Here is a 25,818-nt window from a genome sequence, read left to right as displayed (position 1 = left end):
TCACACCTTAAGTAACTGTCCGCTGCTAAATATTTGCTTCACGTTCCCTTGTGCAAGTCTTTCTGGCCGCTTCTCTCCCCGGGTGTGTGTGTCTAACTCTCGTTTTCTGTTGCTTTTTTTTAGTCTCTCCTCTAAACTCCCACTTCTTCCCGTGCTTCGTTAACCTGTACTATCTTTTTTCTATCTTTTATCTTTGAGTGTACCCTGTGCTTGTTTATTTATTGTTTGTGTGTATTTTTTTTTTTTATTTTATTTATATTCTGGGTGTTGTTATTTTGTGTTCTTTTGTTTCGTTTTTATTTATCTTCTTGTCTCTTCTTGTTCTGTGTCCTGTTTTTTTTTCTCTCTCTCTCTCATACTTCATTTATTGATTTCCTTTCTATACGTTTTGTTTATTTCGTCTTATTCTTGCATATTCTCCTGTTCTTCTTTATTGGTCTTCATCTCTATTTATCTTTCTTTTTACGTTTCTCTTCCTGTACTTGTTCTCTCTCTTCGTTGTTCCTTTTCCACATCCTCATCCATGCCCCCGTCACGTGATCACAACCAGTCATATCATTCCACACACCACAGCTCCTCCACACACCGTCACAACCCTCACACACCGTCACAACCTCCCTTTCACAACTCCAAACACCGTCACAACCTCCCATCACAACCTCTCCACACTGTCACAACCTCCACACACCGTCACCACTCCACACACCCTCACAACTACCCCTTCACAACTCCACACACCATCCCCGTCACAACCTCACGCACCATCACAACCTCCCCGTCACAACCTCCTCGTCACAACTCCATATCCCGTCACAATCTTTCCCCCTGTAACTTCACACTCCACCAAGCAACCATCCATACCCCTTTCCTTTTTTTCTTCCTTCTTTAACCAACCGTGTCCTTGCAGCTTCCCATCTTCTCACCTTTCACCTCCTATCTATCATCTATCTCTTCAGCCTTCCTTCCTTTACCCTCCTTTCTTCTCTCCTAGCTTCCGTGGTTGTGGATGGAGTGTGGCAGTGGCGTGTGGATTGACTTGTCTGTGTGTGTTAGTATCCTGACGAAAGGAAGAAGGGTAGGAAAAACCAGGGAGGTCTTGTGGGCATTTGTTAGACTGGGGATGATTTGTAAGACTGTGTGATGGTGGTGGTGGTGGTGGTGTGTGTGTAGTAGTAGTAGTAGTAGTAGCAAGGAAGAGGAAGAGGAGAAAGAAAAAGAAGAAAAGAAAATAACAAAAGAACGAAAACAACTAGAACAAGAAAACAGAAAGAAAAAAAAAAGAAATAAAAAAAGAAAGAAAAGTGGTAAGAGTAGTAATAGTAGTAGCACTAATGACAGCAGTAGCGTGGTGGTGGTGGTGGTGGTGGTGGTGGTAACATTAGCAAGTTCGAGTGGGAAAAAATAATATATCATGTTATCTATGTACAAGTGTCCTGCTGCCTTCGACCTGTTAGTTGTGAGCCGGAGACCAGCATAAACATGAGGTGACAGGGGGAGGAGGAGGAGGAGGAGGAGGAGGAGGAGGAGGAGGTAAGCGGAGAAGTCAAGAGGATATAATCGGATATTTTCTTCTACTATTCTCTCACCTTTCCTTTCCCTCGTGTGTGTGTGTGTGTGTGTGTGTGTGTGTGTGTGTGTGTGTGTTCAACTTTTCATGCTATATGTTTTTTTTTTTTTTTTTTTAAGTTGGTAGTATCACCTTTCCTCCTCCTCCTCCTCCTCCTCCTTCTTCTTGGTAACCTGTCGTAGTTTAGACTTTTATATTCATTATCAAACAACCTAAGAAAGACCAAAAGACCTGTTATTATTTGTATTCCTTTGTATTCCTCCTCCTCCTCCTCCTCCTCCTCCTCCTCCTCCTATTGACCCATACGTAATTTCACTCCAGGAACCCACACAAAAGCACCTTCATAAACACTTACCTGTAAATTGAATTCGAGAAACACCACCACCACCAACAACAACAAAAAAAAAAATGAAAAATAGAAAAATGAAGAGAAGAAAGAAAAGAGACACAAAAAGGGGGAAAAAAAGCAGACTTCCAGATTTTTGCCCAAACACCCAGGTCGTTCTTCAGGTTAATTAAAGGGGAATGGAGACATCATATGACCTTGAATGGGGTCACTTTACCTGAGCTCAAAACCTGTCTGCTGGAGGGAAGGGAAGGGAAGGGGAGGGAAGGCAAGCAGATCTGATCCCCTCTGGCAGGCTGGAAAGGGTACTGGATCCTCCTAAGACACAAAGGAAAGAGCTTTTGAGTCTTCGGAGAGGGTTGAAGAGAGAGAGAGAGAGAGAGAGAGAGAGAGAGAGAGAGAGAGAGAGAGAGAGAGAGAGAGAGAGAGAGAGAGATTTATGATAAGTGATAGTTCATGTGCTTTGGAGGTAATAAGTCTCTCTCTCTCTCTCTCTCTCTCTCTCTCTCTCTCTCTCTCTCTAGATGGTGCAGAGGGAGTGGCGGAGGAAGGGAGGAGTTGCCGGAAATTCTCTTCTACTTCCAGCACACCTTGTCTCCTCTCCTTTTAAATAAACAAACTATCTCTCTCTCTCTCTCTCTCTCTCTCTCTCTCTCTCTCTCTCTCTCTCTCTCTCTCTCTCTCTCTCTCTCTCTCTCTCTCTCCTCTCCTCTCCTCTCCTCTCCTCCCGTTTTCTTTCCCTGTGAGTACTCAGGAAGTCTTTTCTCGTGATTATTAACACACGAAAGCTCTCATCCCAGGACCCAAGCAGGCGGTGATGGTGGTGGTGGTGGTCGCTGGTTGAGTGTGTCTCTTGTAAGTTTGGGTGTTTATTCCTTATCTGTACATGGTTTAGCGGAGGGAAGTACTGAAGTATTGTCGTGTTCGCTAGTCAAGCAAACCCCTGTATTTTTTTTTTTTATTCTGTTCTGTTTTATTTTTGATCATTGAGTTTAAGATCGAGGGAAGACGTACAGTAGTGGCAGGGAATTCAGATTGCCTGACTTTTGACTCTGAAATGCAGGGAAACAGTTGATATAATATAGAATCAATCCATGAATACGAGTACTATTTTAGATGAATCCCTTATATGCGTGGTTACAGCTTAGGAATAAAAACAAAATGAATGCTTATCTGCACTGAAATGCTCTTTATCTCATACACACACCAATAGAAGATGAAGAATGGGAAAACATGAAATACATAAGCAATAATACGGAAAAGCTTACATAATGGAGAGGTTAATATAATATAATATAGGTATAATATAGAAGAAATTACTCAAACTTAAAAAAAAAAACAGGAAATACGTAAGCAAGAACATGGAAAAAAAACTTACATAACAAACTGGACATGTTACGAGAGAGTTCAAGGAAGAAGAATCGAGGAAGTCATGGAGTGAGGGAGAAGTGGACGGGAGGGAGTGAGGGAGGGCGGGGTGGACCTCACTTGTACTCACGCCGCGTGCCACCGCCTCGTAATCAGCGCAGGTGTGATGGACCCCGCACCCAGGCTCTTTCTGGTTAATTACCTGTGACTGTCCCGCGTGTCTTGGTTAATTGGTGGGTCTTGGCTACATTGGGTGGTCTCAAGGGGAAGGGGAAAGGGCCTGAGTACACGTGGCTTGTCTTGGGGCTCCTGGCGGGTTAGACTTGCTGCGTCAGGTTAGGCTATTCTGAAACGTTTCGGTGTATCTCAATTCTTTAACTGATTCTTGTGGAAATTATCGGGTTTGACGATTCAGAAGAACTAAATTTAACCGGTTCTAGTGGGAATTATTGCTGTTTTAAAGGTGTTTCCATGCATACGTGGATAGTCTAATGAAAAATCCATTTAACACGTTCTAGTGCTAATCTGAAACATTCCGGTGTCTCAACTCAATTTTTTAACAGGTTCTGGTGGAAATTATCGGGTTTAACAACTCAGGAGACTTAAATTTAGCAGATTGTAATGAAAATTATTAGGGTTTTCAAATGTTTCCATGACTATTGTGATATTTTAATGAAAATTCTGCAGTATCAGGGGAAGATTTATCGTCTGTGTGACCTTTAAAGAGTTCTTACAAGCCAAAGTGTTTCAGAGTATGAGTGTATGTATGGGTAAGCAAGTGGGTAACACGGGCCTTGGTAAGTACAGCTCAAGGAAGGTTATGTAGAATTCCTGTCACAGCCCATTGTTCAAGTCTTTGGCTGTCTATGTGGCATGTCCTGGCAGGGGTAAGGAGCCCTTGTAGACGTGGTGAGTGGGCTAGGCATGGCTGGAGCGCCGTTGTATAGTCAGATAAGCAGCGGTGGGGTGGCATGATGGTGTGGTGGCGGTCAGCTGGCACTCACTCATGAATATTGGTCACCAGTTGCATAATGTTGGAACGTCAAGGTGGCATTGTTACTTTTGCGTTTTATTTTCGATATTAATTTTCCTTATTTTCTTATGCGTTCCCCTTTTCTTATTTTCCCTTAAAGTTATTGGTCATACGTTGCACAATGCTGGGACGGAAGGTAGCATTGTTACTTTGCGTGTTTTTTTTTTTTTTTTCTCTCTCGATATCGCGTACTTCCACCCGCGTTGCATGTCGAAACGTAAAAGTATCATGGTTATTTCTTGCATTTTTTGGACATTTTTCAGACATGACCAATTTTCACCAAGGTGCATCAAGTCGCAACGTTAGAGTATCATTGTTATTTCATGCATTTTTCGATATGAGTAATCCCACCAAGGCTGCGTAATGTCGGAGTGTAAAGCTACCATTATTGTTTGCGTCTTTCGATATTACTCATTCCCACCTTAAGTTGCGTAATGTCGAAATCTTAATGAAAAGTTCAACTAATGCTGCATTTTCCAACACCACTCATCCCTACTCAAGTTGCATAATGTTAGCACTTTGTCCCGAGGCTGTGGTCACGAGGAAGCTATTAGATAATTAGATGGTCCTGGCGCCTGTCCCTTGTCCCTCCACGGCGCGGGGTCACGGCCACACAAACGAAAAACACCCGGGATTCCCCAAGCCTCGCCTAACTTCTAATTTCCCATTTTTAGCCGTAAAGCCGCCGCGATGTGTTTCGTCACGGACACGCCCAGAGCCTAGACACCCGTGCATACCCAAAGCGTCTCCACCATGACTTTTCGTGGATAGGGAGGCTTCAAGACATCAAAGGGAGGGAAAGAGATTTTTTTTTTTTTTTTGAGATAAGAAACAGCATCCACGTCGGGAATTTTAATATGTTTTTCTGTTAGTTTTGGTGAGGTAAGATTGAGAAGGGATTTCTGTATTTGAAAAAATAAGATAAAATAAAATAAACAAATAAATATTTCACGCCATTTCAGTGTATTGCTCTGAAATAATCGAGAAAATATGAAACTTTTTTTTCTCCTTTTTTTTTTGGGGGGGGGAATTTTTTATTAGAATAAATAGATACCGTTAATTTTCACTTTTTTTTTTTTTTTTTTTTTTTTTTCTTTACGATTCATGAGCCACAGATTTAGAGTGTAATATGACTCGATCTGTTTTCAAGTCGATTCAGTTCCGGGCTTTCCATCCATATTTGAAAGCTGCGTCAAGGAGGGGTTTTCAATAAGCAAGTCTTTGAGAAGCAGTAAAGCAGGAAATGTGGAGAAATAGCGAGTGAAATGGTTGAGGGAACGTGACTGGATTAGTACAGGGATGGCTGATGCCAAGTTCAAGGGACAATTGTTGCCTTCTGTAATGTTTGTAATATTCATCTTTATTTGAGTTCTGTAAGAATTTTCACGTATATCTACTTAATTTTTTCGTAATTTTCTTTCCTAAATTTCTCCCGACTCCTGTCTCGTAACACTTCGCAGTGGCGGGATTTGTGTGGCAGGCGCGCTAAGATGAATGGGACGATGCGGACCAAAACACTGGCCATTAGCAGGTGTGTTGTATTCCCTGGCCGTAATAGTGTACGGGAGTAACAGGTGAGGTGTATTGGCCAGGCAGGATCACGCCATAAGCAGGTGCTAGTCTGAGCTGAGACATGTTGGGTGCAAGTGAGGGAGTGAGGGGGCGTGGCTCGTCATCAGGCAGCATGCAAATGTAAGGCCATTGTTAAATTGTTCAGCTTTGATCTTTTTGGGTTTACCTGGTTTCCTTACGTGGGTAGGAAGAGTTTTAGCTGTTCATTTTAAGGTTACCCACCGGTTATTTTTCTTCGTTGACTGATAGGTTAGTGTTACCCTATTTGGTGTAAGTTAGCCTTTCCTATACTATCATGCCTTTACCGAGTCTAACCTTACCTAATCAAAGTTAGATAATCTAGCCTCACCTAACCTAAAAGCTAACCTTTCCTAGCCTATCGTTTCCTTACCTAATCTAAGCTAACCTTTCGTATCCTATCATATTTTTACCTAATCTTAACTCACCTAACCCATATTAACCCAACTCTATGCATCCAAAAAGTTGCCAGGGTATGAAATCTTCAAGTAATCCATCGGGCTGAAATGTTTTTTTGCCTGTGCTCCTGTTTGGCTGGTAGTTGTTAAAGCAGTAATTTGTTTCAGTTCCTGTACCTGCCTCTGGTGTGGTCAGGAAGATTGCTTATTAACAATATTTTTGTAGAAAAAATTCAGTAGTCATTGTTTTGAACTAGATATAATGCATTAGGAACAGAAGCGTTAGACCACTCACTTGTCTTAAAGAAAGTATGTTGTAGTTAGTGTGCATCCTTTTCAAATTTTGTTGTTTGACATTACTTAGCAAATTATCATAAACATTTTTTTTTCCTGCAGCTTAATAGTACACTGTTCTGTCATTTTTGACAGATAGGCAGTGTTTTGACCATTGTTGAGCTAACATACTGGGTAGTATGGGGGTTCTCTCTGTGGAAGGCTAGCCAGGTGTTAGAATCTCCATTATTCATTAAGTTTATTTCACTGCTCACACAGAGTAAGCAAATATCTTTGAATCCAGAAATATCATGAAAGAAAACAGTTATTTGATATTTTTATTACATCAATAGTAATATTGTGACATAAGGATTTGGTCTTTAACAAATAAGGCATTTAACAAGTGTAAACATGGGTGAACTGTAATGATATGCTAGAGTTACAAACAGATGGCAAGAAATTCACTATGTTTTCCTCACGTGAGAGGTGTTGTAAGCTCCTCAGTGTTAGTACCTTGTTATGTATGATTAGTCACCCACAAGCCAGGCTGTGAGTGGCTTGGGGACACAACCCTCACATGGATGATTCTTGGTACTTAAAAATTAGTTTATATAAAAATATATGTGATACTGAGACACAGAAACTCTTTGATAAGAATATTGAATACCTCTAATGTTCTCTATTTTTTCTCTTGATTCACTAAACACAGGATCTTGACCAAAATACTTACAAGAATAGAGTTTACATGCTTCATTAGAACAACTTTGAATATGATCAATGTACTGTGGATTACACAAACCTATGGAGAAAAACATTCTTTGCACTTACAATGAAAATCTTCACAAAAATAAGATAAATAAGAAATCAGAGCATGTGTGCATATACTCTTAGCTTTTTTTTTTTCTGTGGTGTTACAGATATGGTTGTTGGCATCAAACTTTGTGATATTATACAGCATGTAGACTACATTTCTTAAGCTTTATAAGATCATTAAGATATGTCTTTGTATAGAAATATGCCCACATTCAAAAAATAATTACTTGCTTTATATTATATCAACAAATGTAAAGACAAACGTGCTTTACAAGTGCCACTCTATTGTAATACTCTTAGTACAATTCAGCAAGAAGTAATGATCACAAAAGAACAGTAGGGTTGGATCTACTGAAGAGGAGAGGGATAGTGAAGGGGAAGGGAAGGTGTTGGCTTGACAAGAACCCATGATACTGCTCTTGTGACTGGCAATTCTTTGCTGCCTGCCAATTTCTGGTGAACTCTTCATCAAAATCTAATTAGAGTTCTGGGACTATGTGATTCAGGTTTTTGTCTGTGTTAATTGAGAATTGTCTGTCAAGAGGGAGTATATAGCTTTACAAGGGAATACAGCTACTGAGTCATTTCAGTATCATGAGTGCATTGTGTACTGCTGAGAAGGAAGTGTTGTCCTGGAAAAATAATTGCTGGAAACACTACTTGTCAGGCATTATTACAATTAGTGTGGTACATGGCATATATAACTCTCCTTCAACTGGGTCAAAAATATATTTCTGATGTATATTTTCTACAATTTTGTGTTGACACCAACTAAAACACCACAGCCAGGGCACCTCTGGGGGAGCCTCACTGCGCCTATGCTACACCAGACCGGGAACTCAGGAGGAGGTAGAGGTTAACACGATATTTACACACTGTATTTGCTAAGTTTTGGCAACTAGGAAGCTGTTTGTTCTGTTAGCAGTGTACAACCACAACACTCAAGAGTCTGACACCCAAACCTTAGTCTCACCAACATTATCACAACAAAGCTCCAGATCAACTACATACAACATTAAAATGTTAACATATATCAAAAAAATATAGCATATACGTAGGCATTGCAGTGTTATTCAATACCTGCCTCTTCTTTCCTCCAACTCACACAAACTTGAGGAGTTACGATGACAAAAATAATCAGAGCAAAGCAGTAACTAGAACAGGAATATAATACAGATATACACTGACAATACAGTGTTTAGTTGCTCCTCTTTTCTTTTAGTTTGCACTCTGAATGAAGAATTGAGCACCCTAAAAGTGAGTCTCTGCACAACATAGGTAACATATTGAAAGGCCTCCCAGTGTCTTGTCATCAGTGAACCCCTTCACTCACGTATCATTGACTCAATAAATGTTACTTTAGCACCAATCCAAAGTTTCTAACAAATGAATGAACAACTCGTGGATGTATATAAAACTGTAGCTGGATGTGCAAAGTAATCATCAGGAACTGAATAATGGTAATTTAGGTTAATGGCAATTCTGAGGTATGCTTCATAAAAATGGATTTCATGAAAACCACTAAATTTGAAACCAAGTCACAATTATTGTTTAAACTAATGATTAGTTTTACAATGTGTTTACTTACATAAAACTATAATTTTAGCTACAAAACATTATACTCTGTAACAGAAATGGAGTATCCTAAGACAAACCAATCATCATAGCTACACACTTGATCATAATGTAGTACTGTGTGCAGTACACGTCATGCACATCATACGTACATACAAATAATTACCCATCAGTTACCTTTATACTAAACAATAACATTAATGTTTTCATTTTATATACAAGTTTCTTACATATTAGCACACAAGTTCACCAGTATAATTTCCATAATGGATGTAATTTTTACTTTAAATAATTAAAAATATGAGGTATTACCATAAATATAATTCCACTTTAAATAAAACTGAATATAGATATATATATATGTATATAAACTAAAAGCTATAATCCCCAAGAAAACCATAATATCCTAATGTTTACCACAAACTCTCAATACCATGCAGACACCAGTGAGTGGCAAGAAACCAGCTTGATCCCAAAGTGCCATGCTTTCGTACCCACACTATTGCTGTACTCTGCACACAGAGATCAACACCAAACCAGTCATCTGAATATCTCATTCATCTAACATGTATGAAGGCTCACATGTAACCTTCTCCTGTGCTTCTGTAGGTGGAACATGCCAAGAACAAGACAATTCCAGCACAGTGTTTAGGATGTAATATATATATATATATATATATATATATATATATATATATATATATATATATATATATATATATATATATATATATATATATATTTTTTTTTTTTTTTTTTTTTTTTTTTTTTTTTTTTACTTCTGCTTGAAGATTCACTGACTTGAGTATATTGTTGCTAAAGATGACCTTACAACCTCTCCCAAGAACTTGCCCTGAATTATTACAAGTAACATGATAGGACTTGGCCAGTCAAAACTCAAAGAAGACAAAGCAACAGTAGGATGAGAATACAATGTCTTGCTATATTTCTTATACTCCAGCAAAGTATAATTAACACTTATGCCATGACCCAGCCTTCACACTCTGCCCAACTAACTCGCATGGCACTCGATGACTCTTGCAGGGACCAGCTGGTGAACTCCTTTGCTTTTTGATAAGTAGACATTTGTAAACATGAATTACATAGCACAAAATAGAGCTGTTGGAAAGGAAAATTGCCATATTATTCAGTTTTCTCTGATATTCAGTTGTTTTACACAATCTATGCAGTCTGGACTTGAACTTTGTGTAAACTATTAGATAAAAGGTCTAACAACATGGAATATTGTGTTCATAATATTGCAGAAAACATATTCATAAAAGGAAATTTTAACATTGATGTGATATATTGAATACTCTGTAATATACCCATAATAGTTATTCTGGTTCACACTCTCAAATGTACCCATAATGCTTAATCTGGCTCATTTACAAAAAATATAATTTGAACAGATAGTGATGAAGATTAATCAACATGTTTTGTTCATATACATATAAATGTAACACTGTTTACAAGACAGTATTCTACAGATGAGATACATAATACCTTCACTAAGGAGACGCTGCTTATCAATAGTCAACCAAATAGGGGAGTGGCCTGTAACAACAAAGACCAGCACCACCCACACCCTGCAGCACATCACTCACCCACACACCCACAGACTACACCCAGGTCCCTATTTTGCCTTACCTGTATGTGTGTCATGTTATTTTCCTACAAACTGTACCTCAGATTCTGTCCAATGAGTGCACTGTCTTAAGGAGCCACGGTGCACTCCTGGGAGGCGTTTTGAGGCAGGCTATGCAGAAAGTGTCAGGAACACTACAAAAGACTGACAGAGAGCTGTCAAACAGTAAATTGTTTGTGAACCATAATATTTCTAAAAGTGACGAACTATATAAATTCCCTTAACACCAAAGTATCTTGCAGCATTTTTAAGAAAGTTAAACTCAAGTTAAAATATCCTTTAACATCATTTCAGCTTTATATGCCACACTCGGTGAAAGTTGATACAGTATTCAACATAAGTAATCTTCATACAACTGAAGTTAACTGTACTGCATGGTTGACATATCCTTCATACAACTGAAGCAAATAATGCTTTGTATATGCTCATTACCATGTGCAACATCAATAGTACATCAATATATTTTCAGTATGAAAAGTAACTGTTCACCATAGGGAACATTATCAAAAGCTTTGTGAATGATAATCCGCTGTCTTCATCACTTATTATTAATTTGGCCCAGTGGGTCTCACAGACTAGATGAAATACATGCTACATGCTTCATCCTTGAGGTAGTTTCAGTGCACTGACTCCTTCTGTCAGTGACAGGTGTCTGCCACCACCAGCGTGAGGTCTGAGGACATCATACTGGGCAGCAGCCCACAAGCCACTGAGTGACCCTCTGCTGTGCACAGAATGGGTCATGTCTTTCAGCCACATTAATACTTCTCAAGTGTTAATGTAAACATAATACAAAATGTAACTGTTGTGTGTGTACAAATATTTGTGTATCAAAGAAATAATACTATAAATAAATGGGGGACCAAAGGCATATTTAAATGTACTCCAAGTCTGGAATTTGCTGTACACACACAGTCATTTCTTCCCGCCTTCCCTGTGACACAGTCTCATGGTGACAATCATAACTATCTAAAGCTGGACTACACTATACACATTCACCAACCCCTTCAAATATTAACATTTTAAATATACACACACAAGCCCATACTACATTCATTCACACATACAACAGCAATGATGTGTTTAAATATGTAGCTGTTCAGTGACTGATATATATATATATATATATATATATATATATATATATATATATATATATATATATATATATATATATATATATATATATATATATATATATAAACAAATTAAAATGCAAAAAAAAGTCTTATAGCCTGCACTTACTTAAATAATCATATTCCATGTAAAAGAGTATTGACTGTAATATTGTTAAAAGGATTGAGAACGATTCTCTTATTTGTGCCCACACAGACTGGGAGAAATGATCAAGTGAAAAATGTCCAGTGAAGAACAAAAGGCACTGCATGAAATATTAACCTAATCTCCAGGTGATGCAGAAAGTGGCAATTGTTTATGGTGTGCAGAGAAAAAGAGGTGTTGGTGCCACGCCTGCAGTGAAAGTGGCACCAACAATTTTGGTGTGGGGTTTGATACAAGGAAAATGTACAGAAAATACAGAGGGTGTCAGAGTTGCAAGGGAGCTATGTTTCAGAAGGCTGCTTGTAACTTATTCTGCTCACAACTTAGCAAAATTTTTCAGTACCATTAAAAAAAAAATAAATAAAAATGTTGTACATTCCACAAACAATGTAATACCACAATAGAGCTTGTCCTACTGCTTGCAGAGGTACAAGGGACTGGAGAGGAGGGCTGTCCTACACCATGCTGCTGCGTAGCATGGGCTGTGGTGAAGTGGCATATTAGGCAAATTTGGCACATAGTGCCAAGTCTGAACTTAAGGTTGGCAAAAGGAACAGCACCAAGCAGTTTTAATTTGTGAGTAGACTGCTTGTATCTCTGAATGCTTGTAACTCTTACACCCACTGTATTTGAAAATGTTGGATAGGATTATTAACGGTTCTTTCAAGCCAATAAAGTAAGTGGTGTTCTGCTCCATACCAGGCAGGCAATGCATCCCATGACAGTGCACCATCATGCACATGCTTACACTCAATGTTTGAAGATGTCATTTTATCATTCAATGAAATTACCACTCAGTTTAGCCTACAGGATGTTAAGCTCAAGATGTCTTTAAGGAAAATTCATCCTCCAGTGATGAGGAAGTAATTTAAACTGAAGTGTGCAGAGTAATTTTCTGCCCACAAAGAGCAGGGATTTGAATCTGTTTTGAGTAAAAATGTTGCTCTGTGGCACTTGAGTGTGTCTTGGCTTGAATACCCTGGAGATTTGAGTATCAGTGTCAGGTTGGTGTTTCGGTCTGTGCAGTGAACACACACACACACACACACACACACACACACACACACACACACACACACACACACACACACACACACACACACACACACACACACACACCAAATCAACAGACCAAAATTGTGCGTACAGTCCTAAGACATCAAAATTACCAATAAATACTATCCTAGCTACCATTAAGTGTCCATACTACTTTCTGACTCACTCTACAACTTTCCTCCATCTCTACTAAAGCTGTATATTGCTTGTTGTTCTTTGCTGAACATTTCAGCTTGTCTCTAGCTGAAAATGATATAACTACAAATACAACACTTCTTAGTTAGGAAGAAAAAAAAACTACATTTATGTATATACCCAGAAAATAAAACTGATGCATGAAAGATATTCTCTCACAATTCTCCAGAGTATTACCACATGCATCTTCCTAACCTAATAACACAGAACTAGAGCTACATGGTCCCAAGATGCTCCACTTTTTTTTTTCCTTGCAAAATCTCAAGTTAATCTAACTATACTCTAGAAGTAGAATAATCAAGTTCTTCATTTGGAAGATGATAAAGGTAGTCATATTGTCACCACAGTAAGAATCTCTCCTGTCCCTAAGTGTTGCCTGGCATGGTGCACAACCTTATCCTTGAGCAGGGAAGGTCAGTCATGTCTCCCTTAGATATCTACAGCCTGAGATGCGAGGGAATGCTTGTGTATGTCTGCATGAACTTGCCTTGTCTTTGCTCCTCCCTTTAGAGGAATGTCACCTTGATTTATAGATAGATAAATGAAACAGGTCTTTTTGATAGAATGCATGTGCAAAAAGCTGAAAGTAACTGAAGCTGTGTTTGCCAAGGGTAGCTCGTAGTAACAAATGAGGAATGTGAGTAAAAGCAAGGACTCAGTAGCCCAAGAAACTATTCACCACCAGCACAACCAGCAGGAAGATTAGGTAGTTAGAGACTGATTATGTCTTCAAGTTTCAGACTTCCATGATCAACCATAATTCATATCTATCAGTCAGTCACTTTTACAATACTTCCAATGAGTGAATATTTTATCAAGGAATTTACATCATATGTGCTAATCACCATAGATATTTCAAATTACTGTACCATCTGACACATTTGGAAATAAAATGTTAATTAGTAAGAATGTGCTTATGAATAAATATCTTTGATTAGTTATAAATTCATTTTCTATAATTGCTTGATTATGAGCAAAATGATGTCAGGTTGAAAATCTGCAAATTTCTGCTGTGTAGTAACAGTATACAAAGCACAAGCTGGTTCTGTGCTGGTAAGGAATACTCACTGGAGATGGAGCCCTGATGTTTGTGATAAGACATTAATGTGTGTGATTGTGAATATGATCTATTGTTGATACAGTATTTTATATATACCTATACACCATGGAGTGAATCTTTGCATAATAATGAGGTGTCCAGAGACAAAAGGATAACACTATTTTCAATTTCTTTTTTATAGATCCTTACTTACTGTCCAAGCAAGCACCATCACACGTGCCCCTGACTTGGTGAGTACCCTGTTTTGACTTTCCATTTCTTCAGTGTTTATAGATGTCAGCATGATGAGACAAAGTAATGTGGAACTTGAGAAATTATTTAAGGTGATGTCACACAACAAGTGTGTGGAGTGGCCACTTTGGAAGAGTGAGCTTTTGACAGTCTGAGTTGTGGAGTAGCAGAATGATTAAGAAGTACAGTGATGGTATAGACATGTAGAAAATAGATGAAGAAATAGTATTACAGAAAATGCTTGTGAGTGAAATAAGATACAAAATGAAACAAACCTGTTTTTTAATATGGCATGAAATGGATGAGTGAGAGGTGTAGTTTCATATAAGTAAAAGTGATGCAGGGACAGGGTATTGTAGAGGCCTTTCTGCCCTGACCAACCCTTATGTGGATGGGGAGAAGTTTGTCTTGTTTATCCCTTAATATTTCAGCTCTCAACTACCCTTATTTGCATTTAGTGAATTACAGCTTGTTCTACTGCTTAACTAAAGAGATTTGATTAATTTTATTTTCTGAGAAAACACAAAAAAATATAAGTTTGAAATGTAATATACCCAGATCTTAATTTTGGTGGTATATATTTCCCTAATGATTTCAGACACCTCATATGTGATATTTCTTTCTTGATTTTTGCAATAGTAAACTTCCAAGATATTAAAAAAAGTCACTTAACATGAAACACCTGCATGTTAGTGATGTCAGTGTTGAAAAATAAAATAAAAAATGGAAATGAAAATGACAGTAGTTGATGCAGCACCTTGAGCCACAGAGAACTGCTGGTCACACAGAAAAAAGAAGTGATTAGTAACAGTATGAAAGGTTTTCATGTCAGTGTAAAACCAATTTTACTAATGAACATGCCAGTTAGGTGTTCTGTAAGGAAAAAGACTTTGTCACCTCAGACTATGACTGAAAAATTAATAGATAAAACAAAACTATGGAAATGGAAGCTGCAGCTTGCCAAGTCTGAAATTAAGTTAACATTTTTCAGTGCACACATGTTCTATACCTCAACCATGGGCCCCCAAAGAATTATATACAGTACTTCATGATATAATCTTCACAAAAATATTTTTGGTTTCCATATACCTAATGGAATAGTATAAAATATATGATGAAAGACAGCAGATGGTCACAAAGCTATTAGTCTTTAAAAATTACATCAATATCAGTGCAAATAGAGGCGTGGGGGGCAGCAAATGCTTTCCCCCAGGCTAAGTGCAAGACTGGACAGACTCGTTACTAAATGCTGCTTTTGTAAGGACAAGAGGTGACCTTCTCGTCATGGCGCATTGCTGGCGCCTTGGCTTGCTGCCCACTCCCCAGCAGGGAGACTTGCTGAATGCAGCTGCTCAAAACTTATACTTTTCATGGTTGCTTCTGATTCATTTACATTTCTTTCAAAATATATTTTTGAGCTATTGTCACTTAAATGCTATTCTAGAACATCGAGGTTGTATACAAAATATGACTCTACAATAAATCTATTTCCAGTAGGAAATATTTTTAGTATGAGTTTATAAGTGTTGAGTTAGTTTTTAGTGTAAATCATTTCAGTTCACGAGAAAATGAGTCATTATTGCATTTATTCACATTTCACTAATGAACTGACTGCACTAATTTTCAATTTCTTACTATTTAGATTAGATCACATTCAACTTTCAAGGGCACAATTTTCAAAGAAGTATTTTGAGTTCACCAAGAGCCAGCATGAGTGAGTTGAAGATCACCTTTTGTCCCCATGTAAAAGGCAACAACAGTCACAAGAAACAACAATGCCTGAGTCCCGGCCAGCTGATGCTGTGCCTGGTGGTGCAGCAGCAGCGGCAGAACACAGAGCTCACCACAGTGACAGTAGAGGCATGAAGAGGTGCAGAGTTATATGTATATTGTGCAATTCAAGAGGAAAGAGAAGAGTTGAATCCCTTATATGCGTGCTTACAGCTTAGGAATAAAATCAAAATAAAAGTTTACCTGCATTGAAATGCCCTTTCTCTCATTCACACATGCACACTTTTGGATGACTTATTTTACTGATTTTTGGCTTCATCTGCATGGCTGTCCATGCACGGAAAATTTGGAAACACCATGGTGCTTCACAAAGAAATTTCAATAAAAATTTATATCAATATATATATCTCAAGAAGATAGCCTGCTCAAAAATATAAACACTTATCAAATTCCCATTCAAAAACTCCAGTCTGCTGCATCTGGCCAATGAATATTGTATAGATGCCTGATGTGTCTTGGGATACTGAATGTGATTATCTTACTTGATGGTCTTTGTACTGGTTGTCACTTCAGCCTTTAGTGCCAGTCCTCAGCATGAAATATTTTGGGACACTGTGCACCAGAGATGTATAGGGAAGGGAGAGAAATAAGTTGACAACCCATGACATTTAGTGAGTGAGGGAATTTTAAAGCTAAACAGCCCTTAGCCATCCATTAAAGTCTCAGTGCATCAGACTTCCTTGCGTATTGCATCTTTGCACATATCTATCCGCTCCTACATTCCCACCACACACACACACACACACACACACACACACACACACACACACACACACACACACACACACACACACACACACACACACACACACACACACACCACATAAAATTTGCATATGCACAAATGAATCCTTGCTGAGTTTTGTTTTTTGCAGTTTGTAATAATGGCAACATGATTCCAGAAGGTATTCATGACTCCACAACAAGGAAGTGTGACTGGGGAACACTTTGGATCAAAATTCCATAAGAATATTTGAGCAAGCCCCATCAGAAAACTAAAGAAGCAGCCACCAAGACATTCCACAAAAGCCAATTGCATTTTGTATGCTTAGTTTTCATGACACTAGTATTGCAGCAGAAATTGTGATCCAAAAATGTTCCATATTAAATATTGTTTTGAAATTTGTTGCATCCAGTTGCCTGCAATACTTGAGGCACATGAGACACTGACTAACCAAGGACCTATTACACTAAATGTCATGCAAGAGCCCATGATAATGAATTTTCTTAAGTTTCAACAAGTTACTATAAACCATTGCATCTCGAAAGATCACCAGTAAAACTCAAGTCCGTTCTGAGAGTATCAGCATTAATTATTACTTCTCTCATAACACAAACTGCCTCAGCCATAAGCAGAAGATAGGACTCTCAATTTTTATTTAAGCAGTATTAATCAAAATTTATTTTAATGTGCAATAACTTAATAAGAAGTTTCATAAATGATTACTGTATGGCCATAACTCATATATATTTGTAATTATAAGGAAATTAAGCATCTTTGCTTTGTAGTCTTCATTCTGATGCAGGTACAAAGTACCTGGCAGAAGAGCCCCACCAGGGCTGCTACCCAGGCCATGACTGCCCCACCAGAGTTGCCTCGTTGATCCTCATTGTGGGAAAATTCATTCCAGTGGACTGCCTCACACATTATAAAATTATGTTCTACACATTTTAAAGATTGCTGAATCAGTATTATGTGATACTAACATTCAGCCATTAAATTAATGAGCAAATTCAACATTTTAAAACAGATGCACTCTCATCATAGACACATTCAGCATGACACAATGATACATTCACAGCATGTTTTTTGGTAATGAAACCTTGCCTATTCTTATTATTTAGGACATTTAAAAATAAATAAATTACTTTGTCACTTGCTTCATATCTTGTGCTCTAAACCTTTTATGCAACAGACATAAATAATATTAAAGTATCACCATAAAATTGTACTATAATTATGGATAAAAAAAGGGAGAGATGAGATGGCCAGCAGGTGCCTGGACCACAGCGGCCAAGCCCTGGGCCAGGAAAGCCTCTAGCACGCCGGGAAACAGAAGTGTTAGGAAGTAGGCCACCCAAAGTTGTGGCCAACCATTTCATAAAACTGTTCATTGAAGGGAACAAAAAACTTACGCAGCTGAGACATGACTGCGGGATCCACATAGGGGTGGGGCCGACCCTTGGCATCTGCTAAACATTTCTGGAATGTTTCATTACGCATACAGTAGAAGCCTTTGGTCTCATTGAAGTAGAAGTTGTCTGGTGTTATGTATGGGGGAAGCCTTAAGAACTGCTGCACCTGGAATACCATCATAAGCATTACTATCCATGCCTCACTATTTTCTATGAAGAAGCAAAGCTCCCAGCAGGTCACGTCTAAGTAAACTTCTATTCATGCCACACCACTCTTCATCCATTCCCTTACATTATGTTCTGTTCTATTGCATACAATGATTCTTTCTCTCATTTGTATCCCTCAATCAACACCACACCTCAGGCAGTCTATCTTCATCTTATATCTTCTTTTTAGTGGTGCAAATGTCTTCATCTGACATCTGCACCACCAAATACAACTTCATTCAGGCCACACCACACACACTCTTCATCTACTCTCTCTTCATCTTACATCCACATAACTTCTTATGCTGGGTATTTTTTGCCTTTTGTTCTTGATACATTCATATCACTTTGCCTTCCAGAAATGCTGTACAAAACATACCCAGTAGAAACATTTAGGACTATAATTAATGAACACTGTTTTGATCTAAAAATTTCTCTGTATTTTGTATTTATGTAAGAATACCATTTCATTAGAAACAATCTTAAAGAATTACCAGAGTGAAGGAAAATTAAAGTGTAGAATAACAAATACAAATGAAAAAAAACATTTATTAAAGGGTTTCTTTCACTCTTAGTCATGCAAACAAAGAAATTGAAAACAAAATGCAACACAAACCTTATTAATCTCCGCGTAAGGATCTCTTATTAAGTTATCACCGTTTATGATGTGTATTTGTTCACGGGGAAACTCCCGCAGCCAGCGCAGGACATGGACTGCATACTGGCTGATTTGTATTGCTTTAAACCTGAAACAGAGGGAGTCATTACCACATAACACTACTAAACCAAGAGATGAGCCTTTGTAAAACAAGTGCATGTGCTGTCTAAGTGTGTAGAGATTTTGTAGCATTGTTGGTAACAAATTGAAATGAGAACCAAGTGCTGTGGTGGACTGTATATTGTAACTCAGCTTCCTCCTTAGTGGCAGGGGCACCAAGACCTAAACCTTCTGTAGAAATGGCTAACCTGATGTGAAGGTTCACTGTATCTTCTCTTGGAAGGATTCCTGCATTAAACTAAGTATTGCATATACAGCAAACTGTTCCCTAATGTAAGGGTATTTTATAAAGGTTTACTACACCAAATAACCATCATATCAGCCAGCTTACAGAACAGGCTGAATAAAGCAAGAGATGAAGCAGTGATGACTTATCTGGCAAGGCAGCCTCACCCGTCATTAATTTCTCCATCTGCTGTGAGGATTCTCTTGTGGAATGGTGCCACCTGCTTGCCTTTCCTCAGCTTGGTCTCCATAATCTGGGCATAGTCGGACACCACCCGGGTGGCAGGCTCTCTTACGATGAGCAGCAGCTTGATGGTGGCATTCATGGCTCGTATCCTAGCCGGAGCCTCCCGGGAGATGAAGTAAGAGGGAGTCTTCTCTATGGTGACCTGCAAGGGAAGGGACTGCTTATGTCTGCTGCTCTTTAATACTTTTATGAGGGTGCATCACCACCTGATTAAAGGGATGCTGAGACCCCTCTTTTTCCTTGTGGCTGACCATGACGGTGGGGTCTTGCCTTCTTGGGAAGGATACACTACTGTATAAGTATATGCTCTTCAACTTAGACACTGAAGCATCATCTTTTGTGCTTCATGGTTTCATTTTTGTATTTTGCGTAAAAAAAGAAAATTAGTATGAAAGAATAGATGAGCAAATTGTTTATGATTTCAGTTTCAAACAAAGAATTTTATTCTACTCTCATAAAATATTGTTACAAGATCTGATGACATTAACATTGTGATGATCTTAAGCCAGTCAAACAAATACTAATAAGTTCCCTGAAACATTCATAACAGTACCTGGTTGTCAAATGAGTATGGCATCTTTTTCCTGTACCACTCCAGGCCATTTGCATAACGCTCATCCTCGTCAAAGAAATGCATTTCCATCCCATTTTTCTGTATATGAGGGTGGAGATTCAGCATTTCCAACAGAGCTCGAGTGCCACACTTCCGCACACCAATGATGAGCGCCTGGGGCAGCCGCCTCTGAGTGCCCCTGATGCGCAGTCGTTTGCGGTAAGCTTCTGTTGTGACGGAATCAAGCCCAGTTGTCTCAGAGGCTGCTGAGGGAGCTGTAATTATTTTATTGTCACATTCTACCAGTGTTAACTCCCACGGGATATACTAACAGTCCTTCAACCAAACATTCTCCACTATGCTTTAATAATTTCTTTCTAAACAGTGAGATGAATTTATAACCTGCACAAATGTTTCATGCCAGCAGAATGTTGAAACTTGGACTGCCAGCACTAATAGCCCCAGAATAGCATTAGTAACAGAATATTAATATAAAAGCTGTAAGCAAACAAGCACTAGTAGATTTTCATCCTATTAATAAGCAGTTATCCTTAATTGACATTACAGAATTGTGATAGCATCTAATTATTATAAAACATTTCCTTCACTGTTTATACAATGTCGTGATGTACTAGTTTTACATAATGAAAGCAGAACATTTACCATACACGGCTGCAGCTCCCATGGGAGAGACGTAGTAGAGGACAAGGCAGACGATAAAGGATGCCAGAATCATGAGGGGGGCCACCCGACGCAGTGCGCTCCAGGGTGAAGAGCTCTCGCCACGGCCCCCCATCAGCGGCCCTCGGGCGGGTGGCTTCCCTAAGTCTTCACGCCATATGATGTGACTCTCCTCACTGCCCACAAGCATGACCCTTGCCCCATTCCATCTGATGAGGACACACACCAGGTTGCCAAATATGCTATTCCCTCAAACACACACACCATTAACCCAAAGGCTTTCAGGACTTTTACCAACAATTCAATGAAAAAAAAAGCTAATATATCTGTTTAAGGTTTGAGTTAGATTCTTGAAAGATATTTTTGTTACATGGAGCATTTCTTCAAATTCAGGCATTTCACTTAATGTTGAATGATGATGAATGGGCATTAATGGCACTCATGAGTAATCATGTAGTTTGGGGGTTGTTTCATGAAAGAAGTTCCTGTAGAATTTCTTCCGTGTCATGCCTGACACACCTGAAGCATGACAGGCAGTGGAAGATGGAAGTGTTCTAGTATCCATTACTTTTCTCTGCCACAAAAGATCTTTGCTGATGTTTGCACATATTAGTGATAACATGGCAGCACTTAAAGCTGTAAGGGGATAATGTTGAAACAGTGTTTTACCATTACCTCTGTAACAGACTGATCACTGCCAGATTTGTGTAATTTATATAACCTAATTCTGAAATGTTTTCAGAGGTTTTCCAAGCTTGCATTCCAGCTCTGGATTTCCTCACCAATTACACCTCTCACTTATACTTCTGTATTCTTTTAAATTCATATTATCAAACACATAACAATGAAGACATTTCTGTAAATTAGCAAAATAATTATTAAACAAGTATGAGTATCTATTCCCAAGGCCTCTCTTGAAAGGACAGCCATGACAGAAGTCTTCATTAATTCTGTCCATGTATGCTCTCACCCTTTCATTCTCTTCTAGGCACCATATGAGCTTGAAAAGTTTTCAATCACTTCATTCTCTTCTCTGCTCTTTTCCTACATACTCTAGCACTCTTTCCTTCCATTTCTCAGGAGTCCTCCTCTTGTATACACCCTCAATCATCACATTTTGTATTCCTTCTACAAATACATATCCCCATTTATTTGTTAGATTTTTGTTTGAGTATGTTCCTGTGTCCTCTTGTGTAGGAATCTGATTACCTTTGAAAATAGTGATATTCCCACAGAAGTCATCGCTGTAGCATACTTCATTTTATTGAAAGTCACATCACCATGGCCATTTATAAACAAGTGTTGGCAAATCAAGTTGCACATCCCACTTTCATGACCTACATTAGGATAAGCCAAGCAGGGAGAACTGTTACTTCTATATGGCAGGTTTGTTTTGCCACAAAGTTCACACCAACTTCAACATGCACCTACGTTTTGCATTAGAATAATAGCAGTTTGTGTTGTCTTTAGGTTAGTAGCGATTTTCATATAAACGGGAAATCAGCATGTAATTGAAATGATTATATTAATGCCTGATTTCAAAACTGCCCAATGCAGAATAGTAGGCTGGAAGGATAAAAAGATATTGCTCCTATTAAGATGTGGAGACTGTCGCTGTCAAGCATATTCTCAGTCATTCGCGATACACATGATGCAAAATACCATTGTTGTAATAACGAACAAGAAGGATTATGACCGTAAATCTTAACCTGACCTTTGCTCTAATTGGAAGACCATGCATTCTGGATCCTGTAAGTTGCAACATTAACACAAGCTGGAGAGAGAAGAGATGAGGGTAATTGTCTAGAGTCCTTACCGGGCCTTATTACTGGTCTATTCACTTCAATTCTTTTACACATACCTTCACATGCACCTAAAACATCATTTTAAAGTGGGGGACAAATGCCCCCTTCCCTCTAGTCCAGCAAAATTGGGGACATGTAGGAAGGCGGGGTTTTTGGGTGGGGGAGACATAAATCAGCGAGCGATTTTCGGCCAGGTTAGGTTAGGTTAGGTTAGGTTAGGTTAGGTTAACCTAACCTAACCTAACCTAACCTAAACTAACCTAACCTAACCTAACCTAAACTAACCTAACCTAACCTAACCTAACCTGGCCGAAAATCGCTCGCTGATTTATGTCTCCCCCACCCAAAAACCCCGCCTTCCCACATGTCCCCAATTTTGCTGGACTAGAGGGAAGGGGGCATTTGTCCCCCACTTTAAAATGATGTTTTAGGTGCATGTGAAGGTATGTGTAAAAGAATTGAAGTGAATAGACCAGTAATAAGGCCCGGTAAGGACTCTAGACAATTACCGAGATGAGTTCATGAAACTGGCTTCTGACTGATATACGTAAGTTACTTTCAAGAGTTGGAGAGGTATATGGTTACCAGAAGAAAGCACCTTGAAGTCGTGATAAAAATAAGGCGAATTTTGGCGAAGATAAGGCATGAATTCATGAAGCTGGCTGGAGAGTCTAGTATGCCAGATACCTTCAAGAGCTAGAGAGAAAAAAAAAAAAACGTACAGGGTTATAAGAGGAAAGCACCTTGGAAGTCGTGATAAATAGACGAACCTTGGCGATTCCTTTTCATGGAGACGAGTGAGGAACCTCTTTCCCAGAGCCACACCCAAGACACATCACAACGAGGAACACATACTACACACACCCGTCAGTCACAGCACCCCACACGAACAACGCCAGGCCAGCAGGTACCCAGGCGGTGAAGGAGGAACATGTCACTGGGAATTCCGTTCGAAGAAATCACGTCCCCCATGAATGAGTCGCGTTGGGTCATATTTCATGATTTTAGAGGTCACAGGGGCGTTTTCTCACCTCGCAGTTTCTTCTACAGTCTCCTCAGGCCTCAAGAGCGTCTCAGGTCCCGGAAAGTGGCATGGAGAGCGGTAATCGAGCTGTTATCTGCACACTACACTCCCCACCGTCATTGCTGCCGACCCTCCCCCACAAACAAATTCTACGTGTTTAGTAAGTGGAGTGAGTGAGGCCAGAGAGCTCACTCCCCTCTCCCCCCAACATGGAAGTTGCCACACGCCACCACTCTCGCATCAGCCTCACTCTCACCACTAGCATCAACTCCCCGCTCTCCCCTCCCTCTCCCCCACACGCCTACTCACCTCCACCTAGCTTGCCTCCACTTACCTACACTCACAGCTCCTGCACATCCGCCTCCCGCCCACCCAGACACCCACGCAATACTGTTACCGTTTGTTATGTGTGCATCTCACCTCCTCACACGCCCACGCTCACCCACCCACGCAAGCCTCATACCTTCGTTCACGCCTTCTTACACGCACATATACACACGCACACGCACATCATCTTCCTGGAAATGTAGTATACTGTATATTTAACGTACTGCACATTACATTCCACTTACACTTAATGGCTAATCGAGACGCCTCCCAGAATTCCCTCAAATATTACATGCAAATACTCCATTGTCCGAGTCTGGGTTAGGTAATGAAGTAACGTTACAATGGAAGGTATAACGAACTATTGTGTTTTCCGTATATTGAGATGATTAGTGACAGTGCCATCTATGTGTTAGGAGTGCAACCTCTGTACAAGTTTCAAGGTGTTGCTAGAGACAGAAACTATAGGAAGGGGAGAACAGGATTGGGTGTTCCATGCCTTGTTCTCTTCAGCGTAATGGGCACAATATTCTGGAAGGCTTGCGTGTGAACCTGGTGCGTTTGGCTGGCAGGAGTGCACATGTTGTGTCTTTAGGCTGTCAGTTGGCTGTGAGATGAGTAATGGGGGTGAGTAACGCGAGGAAGTTGATGAGAGGAGTACTTTTACTTTTACGTCTGGCAATGGGACGCGAGAAGTTGAGGGAGGTGGTCGATTCCCCCCAATCTTGTGTTCACATGAATGGAGGGTTGTGTGTACGCCGGTGTGTATGTGTGTGTGTTGTAAAACAGTGTTGCCGCTTGTCCCTCTGTTGTACGTCACTAGATGTGCCCCAGTCATTCTACATGGAACATGGAAGCGTGTGTGTGTGTGTGTGTGTGTGTGTGATACATATATGGGATGCATGACGTATGTTTGTGTGTACCTTTAAAAAAGAATAATAATAATATTTAGGGAGCGTGGGAGGGGAGGATTCGGAAATTATATGATTGAAGACTATAGGTAAAGAAAGATGATAATTTCGTAACTCAGCTGAAATTCTACACACACACACACACACACACACACACACTAGCGTCAGCAATCACTCGCTGGGAGTTTGTGCCGCAGTGGGAGCCACTGTACTATTGCAATGTTGCGCACCTCGCCACCTTATCTTGAAAAAAAATAAAAATAAATAAATAACAAGCGTTGTAAATCCTATCTGGATGCAGTGACCGGGTGCTTACTTTTGTAGGTGAAAATGTGTACCTATATTGTACCTAGGAAAGTAGAAATGACTGTAATTTCAAACACATTATGAGTGATTTTGTATGTTTATTTTTTCTTGGCTGTTGGCTGTCAAAAACTGTATTTTTTTTTTGTAGGTGAAAATATTTGCTTATATTGCAATAAAAATTCGAATACCTTACTAATGAACTTGTATCATTAGGATTTTTCATGGCTGATGGCTCTGTCAAAACTAGCTATGGTAAACTTTATTATTTATTTTTATTTTTTTTTTTAAATACTGATCTATATTGCAAGTAGGGAAGTAGAAATGAGTATTAGAAACTCTTTATAAGTGAGTTTGTATGATTAGATTTGTCTTGGTTGATGGTTATGTCAAAAC

General features: G+C 39.2%; 1 protein-coding gene and 1 long non-coding RNA gene across 8 annotated transcripts in view; one reads left to right on the top strand and one right to left on the bottom strand.

The window, feature by feature from the left end:
• Positions 1 to 14,437, top strand: part of LOC135109764 (uncharacterized) — a 140,213-nt gene extending 125,776 nt beyond the window's left edge. The window contains exon 4 of the long non-coding RNA XR_010272894.1: positions 14,385 to 14,437. This is a non-coding gene — a long non-coding RNA (uncharacterized LOC135109764). The remainder of the gene's footprint in view (positions 1 to 14,384) is intronic.
• On the bottom strand, positions 6,900 to 24,165 carry LOC135109759 (heparan sulfate glucosamine 3-O-sulfotransferase 5-like). Of its 7 annotated transcripts, XM_064021371.1 has the most exons (7): positions 23,628 to 24,159; positions 21,035 to 21,261; positions 20,372 to 20,646; positions 19,740 to 19,960; positions 19,185 to 19,314; positions 18,362 to 18,527; positions 6,900 to 10,766 (listed from the first exon to the last, which is right to left on the bottom strand). In XM_064021371.1, exons 2-7 carry the CDS (start codon positions 21,240 to 21,242, stop codon positions 10,723 to 10,725), a joined length of 1,044 nt encoding a protein of 347 aa, XP_063877441.1. In that variant the 5' UTR covers positions 21,243 to 21,261; positions 23,628 to 24,159; the 3' UTR covers positions 6,900 to 10,722. The 7 variants fall into 7 exon arrangements, with proteins under 7 accessions (XP_063877441.1, XP_063877440.1, XP_063877442.1 ...); XM_064021370.1 differs by having other exon boundaries at positions 6,900 to 18,527; positions 20,372 to 20,634; positions 23,628 to 24,165; XM_064021372.1 differs by having other exon boundaries at positions 6,900 to 18,527; positions 20,372 to 20,598; positions 23,628 to 24,163.
• Positions 24,166 to 25,818: the final 1,653 nt, after the last annotated feature.

Source organism: Scylla paramamosain, chromosome 19, assembly GCF_035594125.1.
Source record: "Scylla paramamosain isolate STU-SP2022 chromosome 19, ASM3559412v1, whole genome shotgun sequence".
Lineage (NCBI taxonomy): Eukaryota > Metazoa > Arthropoda > Malacostraca > Decapoda > Portunidae > Scylla > Scylla paramamosain.
The sequence above is the reverse complement of the archived record's forward strand: the minus strand, read 5'-3'. Positions and strand labels throughout refer to the sequence as shown.